The sequence below is a fragment of the Chroicocephalus ridibundus genome, chromosome 6 (genome assembly GCF_963924245.1).
Source record: "Chroicocephalus ridibundus chromosome 6, bChrRid1.1, whole genome shotgun sequence".
Lineage (NCBI taxonomy): Eukaryota > Metazoa > Chordata > Aves > Charadriiformes > Laridae > Chroicocephalus > Chroicocephalus ridibundus.
In genome coordinates this window covers 58,117,290-58,132,321 of record NC_086289.1, presented here as the reverse complement: position 1 = coordinate 58,132,321, position 15,032 = coordinate 58,117,290, and the positions used below count along the sequence as shown (strand labels likewise).

The window sequence follows — 15,032 nt, the reverse complement described above, 5'->3', positions numbered from 1 at the left end:
AGTAGAACTCTGTCCCCACCAGTAAGGTGCTCCTGTTCTTCCTACCTCTTTTGCTCGCCCCTTTTTATAGAGCACCCTGTGATAGTCCAAGAAGGGCAGTGTATGTATTTTTTGCTAGCTGATGGTTGCATAATCTTACTGTCAGGGTGCCCAGGAAATAAACAGGTTCTTTAAACAACCATTTTGGCTTGAGAGGCTTGCTGAGGTTAGTAACCTTCCTTCAATGTCTGGTCAGCTTTTCTGCCTGTGCAAGAGAATTGCTCTTGATAAACGGTGTAGGTTTACCAGGAGAAAGGCAGTGGTGTTGCCCTCCCCTGGGACTTCTTATTTATACCACCTGGGTGCCATGTGAGACAAACGCATGCAGTCGTTCATCTTCCTTCCACCTCCCTCCCTTCTTCACAACATGACTAAATGGTTGGAGTTAGTTGGGATTAGTGCATAGGCTCAGATAGGCTTTCCTCTTTTTACCAGCAGTTGTCTACTTGGGTATTTACAGTGGGCCTTTGAAGATAGTGGGGTTGCGTTAAGTACAGCTGAGGGGCAGCATTTAGCTTACAGAATCATTTCTTCCTAGTACCGATGCATGAACAGGGGGAGAGAGGTGCCTTTTCCTTCCTCATGGCAAATAAAGAAAATCTCGTCTCAAAGTCACTGGGGCATAAGCAACATGGACTCACGTTCAGTCATTTTTTATGATGAAACTTTTTTTATTCTCTTAGCAGAAGGATCTATATAATTTGACCCTTAACTTCAATTTAATAGAAGTTTTCATGTAGAAATAAAAATATTCTTTTGGAAGATCCCATGGCAAGCCATAGCAATAGCTTTAGAGCCTAGAGCCATATCTTGCTTGCTTTGGCTGAGGACCCCAGTACTCTCTGGCATACAAGTGCCCTGCGTCCTGAATCCTCTTCCACTTCTTTTTCTAGTGTGATCCAAAGTATTCCCCCACCCCTTTTCTCGTCATGCCACTGGTGAGGGATGTGCTGAAATGGATACTTTCAGGGGTAGTTCTTTTGTGGTGTTCTCTGACTTCAGCATGTGGGGCAAGCACCCAGAGTACAAAAAGGGTGCTTATTTGTACAGTTTTAGAAATCCTGGAGCTATATTTAACAGGAAATAAAGTCACAGCACACGCTCTTTGGAGCATACTTGGGTTGCTTTCCAAATAAGGCTTGCAGTTTCTGGCAGGAAAAATAGGGATCTCTTATAACAACAGAAAATAAGAACAGGCTAGAAGAAATCCTTTGCAAAATCCTAGCTCAGCTGAGGGTGAATGTGCCAGAAAAGACCAACCTTTTTGTGGTCTTTGCTCCAGTGGTTTAAGGAGCTGAAAGTTTCTTCTCCCTTCCCCAAGAGTCCTGGGGTGGTGTGATTATTGAAAGCTTCTTAATTCCTCAGCCTTTGCTTTCACACTGGTAAACACGTGTTCCAAAAAACTAAACCCCAAACCTGTTCAGTGTTAGTTTTATCTCTGTGTGTGTTTCACGTTTTTGCTGGTCCCACTTCTGTGTCCTCCCTCAGACTGGTGATATGAGCTGCCAATTTGATAAACCATGGAAACTGTGTATTGCCCAATCCTTCACCCTTTCTGTCACACGTTGGTGCTCTTCTTGGGAGGCTTCCTTTTTGGTTGTTCTCGCAAGTCATGAAACCAGGGTCTCTCGGAATGCTGCCAAAATACAGGATGCTAGAGGGAGAGGGGCAGGTTAGTGTTTGTCAAGTGGTTGGGTACCTTCTTCTGTCTCCTTTCCCCTCAGCTAACAAAAATTCCTGTGCCTGGCTTATAGAGGAGCCATTTTACATACATCTCCATGACAAGCATCCTTTTTTTTCTTTATTTTTTTGGATGTGAGATTGCACTTGTGGGCAAGTAGACAGAACAGGCATCAAGCTGGCCTTCCTCTGCCCATACCCCCTTGTCCTCAGGAAGAAGAGGGATGGGGTGAGATGCAGATGGTCGATGTCATGTGGGCAGGAGGAGCAGCAGGTTGAAATAGACCTCCTAGCACCCGCTAAATGCACTTTTATCCATGCGCAGGCACTTCTGTACTTACTGAATGTGGGAGGAAAGGTGAGCTCTCCCCATCACTATGCTCTTCCTCCGTGGAAGATCCTCCTGTAAGGAGAACAGCCCGTGACAGGTTTCCTTCAGCAGAAATCATTATTTGAGGATGGCACGCAGTGAGATGCTCTAGGCCTTACAGTAACTTCTGGGCCTGGCAGGCTTCTCTCCCACCACTTGCAGCTGCAAGTAAAGGAAGAACTACAGAAGCAAGTGGGGAAGATTCCCTCTTAAACAGTCCTGGAGAGGAAGCTGTGATAAAAGCCAGAAGTCCATATTGTCCTAGCAAGCCCAGTGGCTGCAGCAACACTACATAAACAGAGCAGGAGAGGGGCATACAGTTGTCCCACAGGCACAAGGTGGCACGTCCCCACAGAGGGCCCCTGCTGAACCGGATAACAAGATGGAGTTGAGGGAGAAGGATGTTGGTGTTTCAGTGAGATGCTCTAGTCTGGGAGTTGTGATGCTCCTCTGGTCCCCTGGCACAGGCAATAGCAATAGTTACCCATATCAGAGTTAATTGGATGCAGTGAAGTTAGAGTGTTGAAAGGAGGCTGCTGGCTTTGCGCTGGGGAGATAAACACGAGGGAGCAAAAGCACCAGAAAAGCATCGTGCACCTTGAGTGAGGTTCAGAGCACTAGGCTCCAAGTCCTAAATTACAGCCCACCACACACACACCCCCCCTGCACTCCCAACTGCTGCCTGGAAGCAGAAGTGTCCAAGTCTGGAGGTGCTGCGGTTTGCCCGTGTCCCTGAAGCTCTGCTTTTGCACAAGCCACCTCTCTCTTGGTAGCCACCAGCCTGCTCGTGTGTCTTATGGGGTGCTGCTGGCATCAACAGCCTAGACGTTTTTTGTCAGAGGAGCCTGAGCCAGCTCTTGGAGCATATATGACGTGGCAGCAGTGGTTGCTGCCTTTCCGTGCGGTATCCCTGCATCCTCACAGAGACCGACAGACTTTTTGAGGAGAGGCCGGGGTGGGGGGAGAGGGATCATCTCATGGTGCCTGGGCAGGGTGTCAACTCTTGACAACCGTTCTCCTCCTCCCTTTAACGTACTTCCCGATTTTACCCACAAGTATATTTTTGTTTACAGTGATAAATTGTTTGTGTCAAAAAGTTCAAGTGCTTTAACACTGTCCTTCCAGCTGCAGGATTAGAAGAGGAAAACCGGAGAAATCTCCTACTCTTGTTCAATAATAATAAGTAATCATAATTTTACTTAAGGCTAAATACCATCCATGTTTCCATAAATACAGTACATAAATATCTATAAAAATTACTGCATGTAATCAAAAGCAGTTATTCCAAAGACCTCACATTTCTGCGGTCAGAGCTCCACAAAGCAGGTTCTTGCATTTGGTTTGCGAGGGTCTGGGAGAGAGCGGGGTGTGAATGAGAAAACCAGTCGCTAAGTGCAAGTTATGAATGATGGGGAAAATTAATCCTGTGTAGGAAAATGGGCAGAGACTGAGCTAATGCAAAAATCAGTTCAAATTCCGTGTATTTTTACACTGATGTGACTCTTTTTTTCCTCAGTACCCTGAGGGTATAGGGCTAATAATTAAAAACATCTATATTGCACAAACTTTAATAAACATCCTCTCTGCAGGAAAGGAGGGTATTGTGCTTACTGGCTTGCCTTTCCCCTCCTTCCCTCTTCCCTACTTGCAAATTAGAGATTGGAATAAGGAGAAGGGGCTCTTTTTTGGGGGGTGGGGACATGAATTCTTATTTTTTTAATCTTGCTCTTGCCTTGCCCCTTCTCCTGTCTAACCTCAGCAGCATGTGGCTGCTGCTTGAGGCACAGCTGCCCTTCTGGGGCCGCAGCCCTAGTGTCCCTTGCCGCTCGTGGGATGGGGCAGAATCCCCGGGTGTTTGCAGCTCTCCGGTGCCAGCCACGGTTTTGGGACGGCTCAGAGCCCTCCCGAGCAGGTCCAGCTCACTGACCCGGCGTGAAACCGGCCTCGGTAATTCTCCGCTTTGGGGAGCTGATCTGACCCCGGGTGGGAGCCACCCGCGGCCCTCCTCCCTCGCCGTGGAGCCCCGCGGGCCGGGCCGGGAGCGGGGCGGCCGGCAGAGCCGCAGGCTGCCGGGCCGGGCCGCTGCTCCGCTCAGCTCGGGCGGGCGGCGGGGCACGCGTGGCGGGCCGGCCCCGCCGGGAAGGGGCATGTCCCGCTGACGTGCGGGCCGGGGATTGGCAGCGGCCCGGCCTATATAGGCGGCGGGGCGGGCGCCGCGCCGCTCTCCCAGGAGCGCTCCGGTTCTCCAGCAGGGCGGGCGAGCGGGCACCGGCCGGAGTGAGTCACAGGGGACGGGGGGGCGGCCCCTCCGCCGCGGCGCCGACGTGGAGGCTGGCGGGGCGGGGGTGGGGGGGGCGGCCCGGCGCGGCCTCGCTTCCTCCCGCTGGGCACCGACGGGTCGGCGCGGACGGGAAACTGCGGGGAAACTTCCCGCCGGCCGGGCCGGGCGAAGTCCGGCGGGGGCGGCCCGGGGAAGAGGGCACGCGGGGCAGCCGGCGGCGGGAGGGACGCGGCTGTGCCGGACGGCAGCAGCTGGCGGGTAGTGTCGGCGCCGGCCCGGGGCTGGGCTGATGGGGACACTGGGCCCCGCGGGTGCGTGGGGAGGGGGCGGCCCGGCGTGGACCCTCTCGCCGGGAGAAGAAGGGGGAGAGGCGCGGTCGGGGCGGCTCCACGTCGTCCCCGGCGGTCGGAGGGCTTGAGCCTGGTACGAGTCCAAACGGTCGGTATCGGAGGTTCGTCCAGCACCGGAACAGCGGTGCGGCCGGCGTTGGGCAGCCTCCCCTCCCGGTCGCGGGGGCCGAGCGGCTCCGCTCCTGTCGTGACTTAGAGGGGCGAGCGCCCCGGCTTCGCTCCTGGGGCCACCGGCGGGGGCGAGCGGGTGCCGGGAAGGTGCTACCGCCAGGCTCGGAGTAGGCCGTGCCCGCCACCGGCAGCTTTCCGGCGGCCGCGAAGCCGCGCTCGAGGGCTGTCACCGGACACCCCGCGGGAGCACCTTTTCCCCATTCGCCTGGCGCGGCCGCCCCCGGCTTGCCGCCCGGAGGGCCGCGCCGGGACAGCCCCTACCGTGCGCCCGGCCCCGTCCCGGCACGGGCGGTGCCTTGGGGAGCGCCCCCTCCCCTCCGGCTCAGCCCTGCGCGGGTGACAGCGGGGCCCGGCCGGGCCCTTTAAGGGCGCCGCCCCGCCCCGCCGCCCCGCCCCCGGTGCCGGCAGTGCTGAGGTGGCGCTGGCGGCGCCGCCCGCCCCGGCTTGGCCTGGCTTGGCCTGGGCCGCGGGGCCCGGCGGCTCCCCCCCGCCCGGCCTCGCCGCGGCCTGGTACGGAAGTGGAGGGGCGCCTCTCCGCCCGGGCCCTGCGCTTGCCCTTGTTCCGGGGAAGGCGGGTGCCGTGGCGGTACAGGCCCGGGAGGCCTCCGGCGCTGCCTGCCCCACGTGGCAGCCGCTCCCCGAGGCCGGCAGCTCCTCTCCGTGCGCGGCCGTAGAAGCCCGGCCCCAGCCGGGAGCAGCGCCCGGGAGGCCGCGGCGCTTGGCCGTCGTGGCTGGGTGGGCTGCGGCGACCGGCCAGGCAGGGCACAGAACACCTCCTGTCCCAGGGCAGGCAGTGACAAGGGAAGGTGGCAGGTCACAACGTTAGTAGAAGAGTGAGTACAGGGGACAGGTCAGGTGTAAGTTTTCAGAAAGGAAGTGTTTTCATGTCTGACCACTCGCCTACCAAGAGATCACCCTCGCCTGCGTCAACGTCTGACAGGAGAGTGGCTGCCACAACCAGCCCAGCCCTATTGCTGTGTGCGATTCTAGCTGCATCTGATTTTAGCTATCTCAATTAACAAAATGCTAGCATTTTTATTGAATATAGTTTTAAATAGCGCGTAACTGATGTTTCTGTCCACAAGTACTGATTGTATTGGCAGTGTAACTCATGTCTTTGCTTTTGTTTCTCTTCGTACAAATGTTTCCCGTGTGGTTAGGTCTGGCCCTTGCTGGAGGTTATTTTTAGGATGATTTTGTTCTCTTTATTTTAAGTGCGCTCTAGACTTCTGAAACTTCTTTTGGCACACAAAGCCAGCGCTACAGACAGTGTATAAACTAGGCAGTTTAAAACCTGTTGACCCAGTCAGCCACACACTGGCATGACGTAGCTGTAACCTTAGTTTCAAAACCTAAAGTGGGAAGTTAAGGAGGTGTAGGTTCCAAATGCAATGCCTGAGCTGCTCGTTTTGACATTAGGTTTAAAATACTGTTCTGATGGCCGCCTCCAATTTTGGCCAGAGATGAATCCCTGAGGCCTGCAATATACCAGATGTTTGGAGTTACTGGAGATGAAGAGCATTTGTTCTTAGCTTTCTGTATGGGTGACGAAGCAGAAATTCATATGGATAAACGCTGGCCTTAGATTTCTTCAAATGTCTTGCTGTTCTCTGAGGTGGAGGCTCCAGGGAAGATCTCTGCAGCAGGTGTGGACACAGTGAAACCAGCAGCTGTGCCTTGAGGTCCCGGCTCTCAGGCAGGCACTATATCGGGTGTTGTTGACCGACTTCTTGTCCTTATCCTCCACTAAGGAGCAGAGCACATGCAAAATGAGCCAGGTGGTGCTTTCCTGAGAAATGAGAGTTATAAGCACACCCATGCTGTTGGCAAGGCTCTAGCCAGACCTTGGCAGCTGCTTGTGATGTCTAGCATGCTTCTAGCTCCTGCCCTTGCTCCTGTTCGCAGCTTGCCGTGAGGTGGTGGCACCCTCAATAGCGACCCAACGGGCCGGAGGAGCCAATGGCCCAGTCTGCGGGCCTTGCCGAAATAGCCTAGGACAGGTACCATGCCGCTAACATGCTTTCCTTGGTTCTGCGGCAGCCTGAGCCGTGCAGTTGTGCACCATGGATGTGTAACCACGTGTTACACCATGGAGAACTCAGGTATTTCTCCGAGTTCAGACTACTAGCAACCCTTTCATGTGTACCAGCAAATGCCTTGCAGAGCCTCTGCGTGCTGCAACAGCTGTGCTTCAGACAGCACAGCTGGCTGGCTATCCTGGTAGCTGCCACCTCATAGGAGTGGATCGTTACAGTGGATCGTTAATAATTGCAACATTAGGTCTATTACTTTCATGGCGCAGGTAGTGTTGCTTTGTGCCTGATAAGAGCACAAGGTGTGTGATTCTGTGTGATCCTAGCTGCATCTGATTTTAGCTATTTCGATTAACAAAATGCTAAGACTCCAGCCTCCACTGAGGTGCGCATCAGGCCTGTATGGCCGTGTTGCATTGTTGCTCTCTGTGTTCTTCCCTCCTGCGGCTGCTCTTGCCTTCCCTTACTGTGTTGCAACGTAAGCACGCTGTGAGACACTACATCAGCGACGCTGTGTTTTGGGGAGCCTTTTCTGGGACACTGGGAGATCAGAAATGGCAACTGTCAGTTTACTGAAAAGTGTCTGAGTTTGCTGTTAAGAAGAAGGTCCAAACAGCATTGCAGGGCTTGTTGGGAGAGGGACCTTTCCCACCGTGAGCAGAGGCACTGTGTTTTAGGAGAGGGCAAGCCCTGCAAGAGCACGCATAACCACTGGGGGGAACTCCAGGTGTGGGGCACCGTTGTCCTTCTGGCAGAGTGTGTACTGTACTGGCTTTTACATTTTTAAATATATTCCTAAACACTTTTTCAGTAAATCTACAGATCCAGAAGGTGTAAAGCTCCCACCTATTTTTTCCTGGTTCCATCTTGTGTACACGTTTAAAATAGTCCACGTAAACCTGTTTGGGTTTTGTTCTTCGACTTGCAGGCTTAGGCCTGAAGACGGAGTTCAGTGCCTGGTGCATGATCTTATTGCAATAAAAAAATAAGAGGTGGACTGGCCAGCAGCTGTGTATGGATAGCCCTGAGTGTTTGCCTTAAGTTTGTGAGGACATCTATGTTGATTCACCCAAGCTCCACTAAACTACATTCCTAACTTCTGACTGATGGCAGTGTTGTTGGCAGGTTTTCAGGTTGTTAGTCTCCTCTGACTAGATGTTGATGGTCTTGCTTGCAACCCTGAAATTTCATGTCTATCTTGCACATCTGTTACTAATTGACTGGTTTTTTGCCTGATACTGGATGGCTGCTTTTGTAGCCAGTGTGATGAAAGAGTAGCTACCCCAGGCTTCCTGCTGTGAGGTTTAAGTAGATGGTGGTGTTGCCTGTAGCTCTAGTAACACATGACAGGTAAAGTATGGGGAGATGTGGCTCAGTATGAGAACATTTTGGGTAGGGTGCAAGTTTGAAACACAGTACAGACGGTGCTCTTTTGAAAGTTACAGTAACGGGGGTGTCATGTTTTCCTGTGGTCTTGGAGCAGTCACATAATTATTATTTATTTTTTTTTCTCTCTATAAAGCGAAAGCTGGCAGGCTGACAGACGGGCAGCTTACAGGACGGACTCTCTGGCTACTGACCATTTAGCTGGTAAGTTCTTATTTTGGCGAGCCAAAGATCTTGCTTTTGCTGAGCTTGCTTACCAGAGTGGCTTTCTGTATATATCCCTAAGTAACGGGAGTTCAGGCACCTAAATAAGTCTTTTTCAGGAAGAGGCAGCATCCTAGGCCCTTTTTGTTTTCTCTCCAGGGTTACACAACAGTCTTGGACTGACTGTGCAGACCTTTTGATACTCATTTAAAAATTGCACACCATTAATAATTGATAGATTAATTAGAGTATGCTTTAACAACTTCTGGTGTCCCCCTTTCCAGTGACCTTCTTAGGTTGCACATCCTCTGCCTTCTTAACGAAGAGCTTAATGAAGAGCTCTGGTTTTGTGACCACTGTGCTGTGAGGAAATATCCCCCCTGAATTCCTGTCTGGTTCAGCAGAAGCTGACTTGGCACTGTAGGTGCTTTTCAGGAGGATGACCAGAAAATTGCTCAATAACACATACTTTGTCTTCCTGGAGTGACTTTTGTGCATTTTGAATGGTGTTGGTACTAGTGCTGCCACCTCTGTTTCTTCCAGTGGCATACCCGGATTGTGTGTGGGTGGGAAGTCGACAATGAGCTCCGTGGCAGTTTTGACCCAGGAGAGCTTCGCTGAACACCGCAGCGGCCTGGCTCAGCAGCAGGTGAAAGGTGAGAAAACACAGTTGAATTCCTTGATGTGCCTCTAAATACACACTGCACAGGCAACGTTCCTTGCTGTTACCCAAGCTTGCTCCACGAGTCCGGTTCCCCACAAGTGTGCAGACATTGCATTCTCCATTCCTAGATTGGTGGCCTGCTAATCTCTTGACTTGCCACCAACAGCAGCACAGCAGTGATGCTGCACTGTGCAGAGCCAGGAGGAGGCAAGCCTCAGATCTCCATAGAGCTCTGGCTAGCAATTCTGTCAGCTGTGGGACGGGGCACATGCAAGAGTGGGGCACTGGGCTACAAGCGAGCCTCATGGGATCAGTGTACTAGGCTGTCATTTCCTTCCTTTGCTCAGCCAGGTGCTGGGGAAAGTAATTATAACTGTATTAACTGACTCACTGGCGGGTTTTGGCACCCATCCTGCAGCTGCAAGCTGGCCCACTTGGCATGGCCCACTGCACAACTGAGTCGAACATAAGATACAGGCTTTCCCTGGACTCTACCCTAACTATAGCGCTTCTCTCTGCCTTCCTCCTGGGCATATGTTTGTCTTATCCCCTTGTGACCTGCAGCCTTGCTCAATTCCTTTTGTTTATTTCTGCTCAGCCTGTTCTCCCCTAATTAAGCCCCTTTTGACAAAGGTGGAAGTAATGTGCTGTTTGCTGCCACCATTCACTTTCACGTTCACTTCCTGCATCTGTAGCGCATGCTCAGACACGGCTGGTTGTTCATGGTGTCTACTGCAGCCTGTGCTGTGCTGAGGTCAATTGTGCTCCAGACTTGGCTGCTCCACAAGCATAACTGTAATAGGATTAATAGTAGCGCACAAGTCATTTGCTCTCCCTTGTTAGTGGTGCCTAAATACAATTGCACTGCCTATGAATGGGGACATTTCTGCAAGGACAGCATCTCATTTTACCCTGTTTGTTTCACCCCAGTTACAGCTTTAAACTCTGAAGAAGAGAATGATCCTCCAACCTACAAAGAAGCCTTCCCTCCGCTCCCTGAGAAAGCACCATGTTTGGAAGCTGCCCAGGAACCCGCTGGGCCCTGGAGCAAAATCCGACCAATAAAGGCTTCTGTCATCACTCAGGTTGGTGGGAGTGGATGTCTTATCTTCCTCCTTTTCCTCCCTCCAAAAAGTAGGTGAAGTGAAGCTTTCTCTGGAGTATGAAATCCCTAGTGTGTCAAATGGACAGCTTCTTTGCCATACTTTACCCTGGGGCACGAGGAGGACTGCAGCTGAGAGCTAGGACTGCTCTGGAGGGGAGGGATGTGTTGGAAAACTGTTCAGAAAAAGCTCTGCGTCCCTGTTCCACAAATAGCTGGAGCAGGCCTGAAGGGAGGATTGCAGAATTCAAGTAGTGAGTGCTAATCCATTAAAGTATTCCCCCCCATAGCTTAGCATTTTTGCCCACCCAGCGTGGGACACACTGCCTGCTGCAGCACTGTCACGCTTCCCTGGTCGCAGCTGGTGTCTCCACTGAAATGGCTGATGGGTTGCACTAGCCTGGGAACTTAGTATGCCAGTAAACCTGTAGGGCAATAAGAGAGGGAGGCACTGGCAATCAACAGTGTACTGACTGCTTGCTGAACCCTTCTTTTATCTGTCCTGTGGCTGAGCAGGTGTTTCATGTGCCACTGGAGGAGAGGAAATACAAAGACATGAATCAGTTCGGAGAAGGCGAGCAGGCCAAGATCTGCCTTGACATCATGCAGAAGACAGGAGCTCACCTGGAGCTGTCTCTTGCAAAGGACCAGGGCCTTTCAATCATGGTCTCTGGCAAGCTGGAAGCAGTCATGAAGGCTCGGAAGGAGATTGTCGCTCGGCTGCAGACTCAGGTGAGGGCATCTAACTGTTCTCACTTCATCTATGCTCTTCCTCAAGACTCGCAAACGCTTTGAGACTCTTGGGCCTGTGTGCTTATAAGCCGAAGAGTTGTTATTAGATGACTAATTCAGCTTTGCCATATATTTTCAAAGCACACAATTGGCAATTTGGAATGTAAATGAGGCTTAAAATAGGGTTCAAAGCTAATTACAGGCCACGGTGTTGCATGAAGGGTGGAGTCTGCAATCTCTGAACACTTGAATTGCAAACAGTGACTTTGTGCTGAGGTGCTGGTGCTCGAGGGGGTGCAGGCCCCTCACACAAGCTAGTAGCATGTTAGAATGGGACTGTGTCTTCTCTGAAGTCCTTCAGAGGAGAACGTGGAGGGATGGGAGAAAGAAAAGTAGAGAAGAGGAAGTCCTGACGAAAGCTGAAAACTTCAGGTCAGGGTTCTGGATTGTGTAACTGAAGCCACACTGATAAGGAGCCATAGCCCCATTGTTTCAGTTGTTTCTCCTTTCAGTCCTTTAGGTTTTGATTTCTTACCTTCAGATTCTTGAGTTCATAATCAAGATAGTCGTTCTTGTTAGGATATATCACAGCCAGGTGTCTTAGTGTGTTTTAAAGTGTAATGTCAAGGGTAGTTTATGGAATAGTTAGTACCATGTCTGCTTAGTGCTGTTCAGCCCATGTGTCATACTCTGCCAGAGGGAAGAGAAAGGGACAAACCCTTCATAATATGCATCTGAAAGGATAGTTCAGGTTGTACTGCCAGAGATACATGACCCACCGTCCTCAAATATACCTCCTACTGCCCTGGCCCCAGGTCTGAAAGGTGTGTCTGTATTCCAGCATCTCCTAGGCTTGGCTAGCTTCGGTACAGGGACACAGAGTTGAAGAGTCACACCAAGTGATCTTTTTTTTATTTTCTGTTTCCATTGTAGCTTGAATTCTAAGCGTCTTAATTGCTGTTAGTGGTTACATATTCACAGGGTTTGAGAGCATGGTAGCAATAATAAGCTACCAGGTCAGTAAAAAATCAGAAGCGAAGAAGTCAGGAAACCCTGTTACAAACTAGCCCTTTAATGGTAGATTGAGAGAAGCTCTTGGGACCTCTTTTCCAAGAGGGGTCCCCTAGAAGCAGTCCCAGGATCAGCATGTGCTACATTGAAGACACCTTAGCACTCTAGTAGAGGTAAGCATCTCCTAGCTGTCTGCCTGCTGGAGTAGGTTTCTGGTGTTGAATTTCTGTTTCCTAGGAGTCAGACTGCGTGTCTTGTTCTCTGTAGCCTTGGTAGCAGATGTCAGAGTTCAGATAAACTCCACCCATGAGCCATCATCTCAGTTGTTGTCTGGTGCTGCTCCAGTGTCTTACACTGGAAGGTAGGCACCTCCTCGTCTGTGCCTAAAAGCTTTTGCTAATTCAGAGTACTGCTCCTGTGCAAACAGAAGGGTTTTGAGGGAAAGGTGGTTTTAGACTCCTGGTAGACAGGCACCGTAGATCAGCTGTTCTGGTGCACAGTATCAGTCCTCTGACAGAATGTGCTGGGAAGACCTTGTGTTTGCTCCTCAGTGGTACCGCTAAGCAGTGTCTAACTTGCTTTCCCTGGCTCTGTTCCTGTGGATCTGCCAGTGCAGGCAAGCGTTCTCACAGATGCTTGGTTCCTGTGTTGCAGGCTTCAGCGACAGTTGCCATCCCCAAGGAGCACCACCGTTTTGTCATTGGAAAGAATGGAGAGAAGCTGCAGGACCTGGAACTCAAAACTGCAACCAAAATCCAGATTCCCCGCCCGGATGACTCCAGCAACCAGATCAAGATCACCGGCACTAAAGAAGGGATTGAGAAGGCCCGACACGAGATCCTGCTGATCTCTGCTGAGCAGGTACTTCACTACTGTGATCTTTCTCATGGCATTAGCTGGACAGCCATTTTGCTTCTCCATGGTGTATTAGATGTTTGTATCCACCGTGGCCACGTTCAGTGTCTAACATGTTAGTCTGAACAGAGACATATACTGTGACACTGGCTGTATGAGCACCGCTGCCAAGTTGTTCAACTTCTAGTTCTGCATTTTGTCCATCTCTGAAGTCAGATAAACGTGTTTCGTATTAGAAGTGAACCGTATAAAGTGCCAGCTGAGATAAGGCAGGAGATTACAGAGGTGAGAGAGAGAATACTGTAAATCAGCATCAGCAACAGCAGTGTTTGTGGGTTGAAAGGGATGGAGATCTACAAGCCTGCAAATTGAAAGGAGTGCTCGGGCCGGTGTCAAGCAAGACAGCACTGGGAACTTAGCTGTGTCTGGCAGAGGCTGTAATATGGGGGACAGTTCCCACTGGCGTCTGTTCTGGGCTCTTCTAGGATAAGCGTGCCGTGGAGCGGCTGGATGTGGAGAAAGTGTACCACCCCTTCATTGCTGGCCCTTACAACAAGCTGGTGAGCGAGCTCATGCAGGACACAGGGACGCGCATCAACATTCCTCCACCCAGCGTCAACAAGACAGAGATAGTCTTCACAGGAGAAAAAGAGCAGCTAGCCCAGGCTGTGGCTCGTGTTAAGAAGATCTATGAGGAGAAGGTATGGATGGTCCATAAAGCTTCCCATCTTCCCCCCACCTGCTCATAGTCCCTCTTCCCTACTTGTTCTACTTCTGTGCATCCCTCTGTTGCATCCTGCTCATATCAGTTCTGGCTCAGCAGCCCTTGCAGTATATGGCCCTGGATCTTACCATTTCCTCAATCAGCAGAACGGGACTTGGGGTGATACTACCAAGGAGGTGACAGATGTCTCACTTTTCTGTGTCATGGGAATTAGCTGACCACAAAGAGCTCCCCTGGCTCTTGTTCACGCAGGTGCTACTAAGGAAAGAAGTGTGAAGTCTACAGTGGTTGCCAGCTGACAGTATCAAAGTTGCTACATTAGTAGAAGTTGCTGAAGAGTGAATTTAACTTGAGTTTATTTTCCACAGCCAACATTGCTGTGAATATCCTTCTCGTGGGTTGTTGGGCTGGTTTTCTTCATGGTTAGGTCTGTATTTGTGCCAGTCTGGATTTCAACAGAGATAATCAGCTTATAACGTAGTAGCCTACATGGTGTTGCATTACAGTACTGCCTGCAGAACTGCTGGGTGTTGAGCCCTGTTGTGCAAGAGTGTGTGTGTATGTGGTCTCTTCCATGTAGTGTCCCAGGGAGCTTGACACAGCATACTAGTTTTGTACTTCACCTGTGAATTTTTGAACACAAGGCTTTCTGTAGGCAGAGGCCCAAAGGGTCCTAGGGTACTGCAGAGCCACTGTGCTCACCTTTGCTTTGCCCTTTCCTGGGTGCAGAGTTTCACTGCATCTTGTGCCTCTTCCTTTTGCTCTTGTCCTTCCCTGCCCCTTTGTGATTGATGCCCCAGTGCCTCTGCCCCTACAGAAAAAGAAGACGACTACCATTGCAGTGGAGGTTAAGAAGTCCCAACATAAGTACGTCATCGGCCCCAAGGGGAATTCCCTGCAGGAGATCTTGGAGAAAACTGGAGTCTCTGTCGAGATCCCACCCACTGACAGTAGCTCGGAGACGGTGATACTGCGAGGCGAGCCTGAAAAGCTTGGGCAAGCATTGACTGAAGTCTATGCAAAGGTACTGACGAGTTGGGCTAGGCCTTCTTTGAAAGTCCCAGAAAGATACATCCGTGAGCACTGGCAGGTGTAGGGGGGGGTGGTCTCTGTTGGGCTGTGAGAGGTGAAGCTTAGAAATCAATACTGAGGGTGCATCGTGGGAATTGGAACTGAATTTTTGTGAAGGGCTCTTCTAGTTTGCCCATCAAACAACTTCGCTGGTTTTTTTGTCTCTCAGGCCAACAGTTTTACCGTCTCCTCGGTCTCTGCCCCCTCTTGGCTTCATCGTTTCATTATTGGAAAGAAAGGACAAAACCTGGCCAAAATAACTCAGCAGATGCCAAAGGTATGGATGAGCTCTTTAGCTTAGCACCCTCTGATGTAGAATATGATTTAGTCCAGATCACTCTTTGCAGAAGAGAGAAATG

The 15,032-nt window shown here is 51.1% G+C and overlaps 1 protein-coding gene across 2 annotated transcripts in view; it reads left to right on the top strand.

The window, feature by feature from the left end:
- HDLBP (high density lipoprotein binding protein) overlaps positions 1-15,032 on the top strand; it is a 40,285-nt gene that overhangs the window by 10,353 nt on the left and 14,900 nt on the right. Inside the window, exons 1-9 of one of the 2 annotated variants that reach the window (XM_063337641.1) lie at positions 4,281-4,366; positions 8,447-8,514; positions 9,058-9,170; positions 10,109-10,263; positions 10,797-11,012; positions 12,678-12,884; positions 13,364-13,579; positions 14,420-14,626; positions 14,843-14,950. In XM_063337641.1, coding sequence (XP_063193711.1) covers positions 9,095-9,170; positions 10,109-10,263; positions 10,797-11,012; positions 12,678-12,884; positions 13,364-13,579; positions 14,420-14,626; positions 14,843-14,950 — 1,185 coding nt within the window. In that variant the 5' untranslated portion in view covers positions 4,281-4,366; positions 8,447-8,514; positions 9,058-9,094. Of the gene's footprint in view, positions 1-4,280; positions 4,367-8,446; positions 8,515-9,057; positions 9,171-10,108; positions 10,264-10,796; positions 11,013-12,677; positions 12,885-13,363; positions 13,580-14,419; positions 14,627-14,842; positions 14,951-15,032 lie in introns of those variants that run through there. The other variant, XM_063337640.1, reaches the window with a different exon arrangement.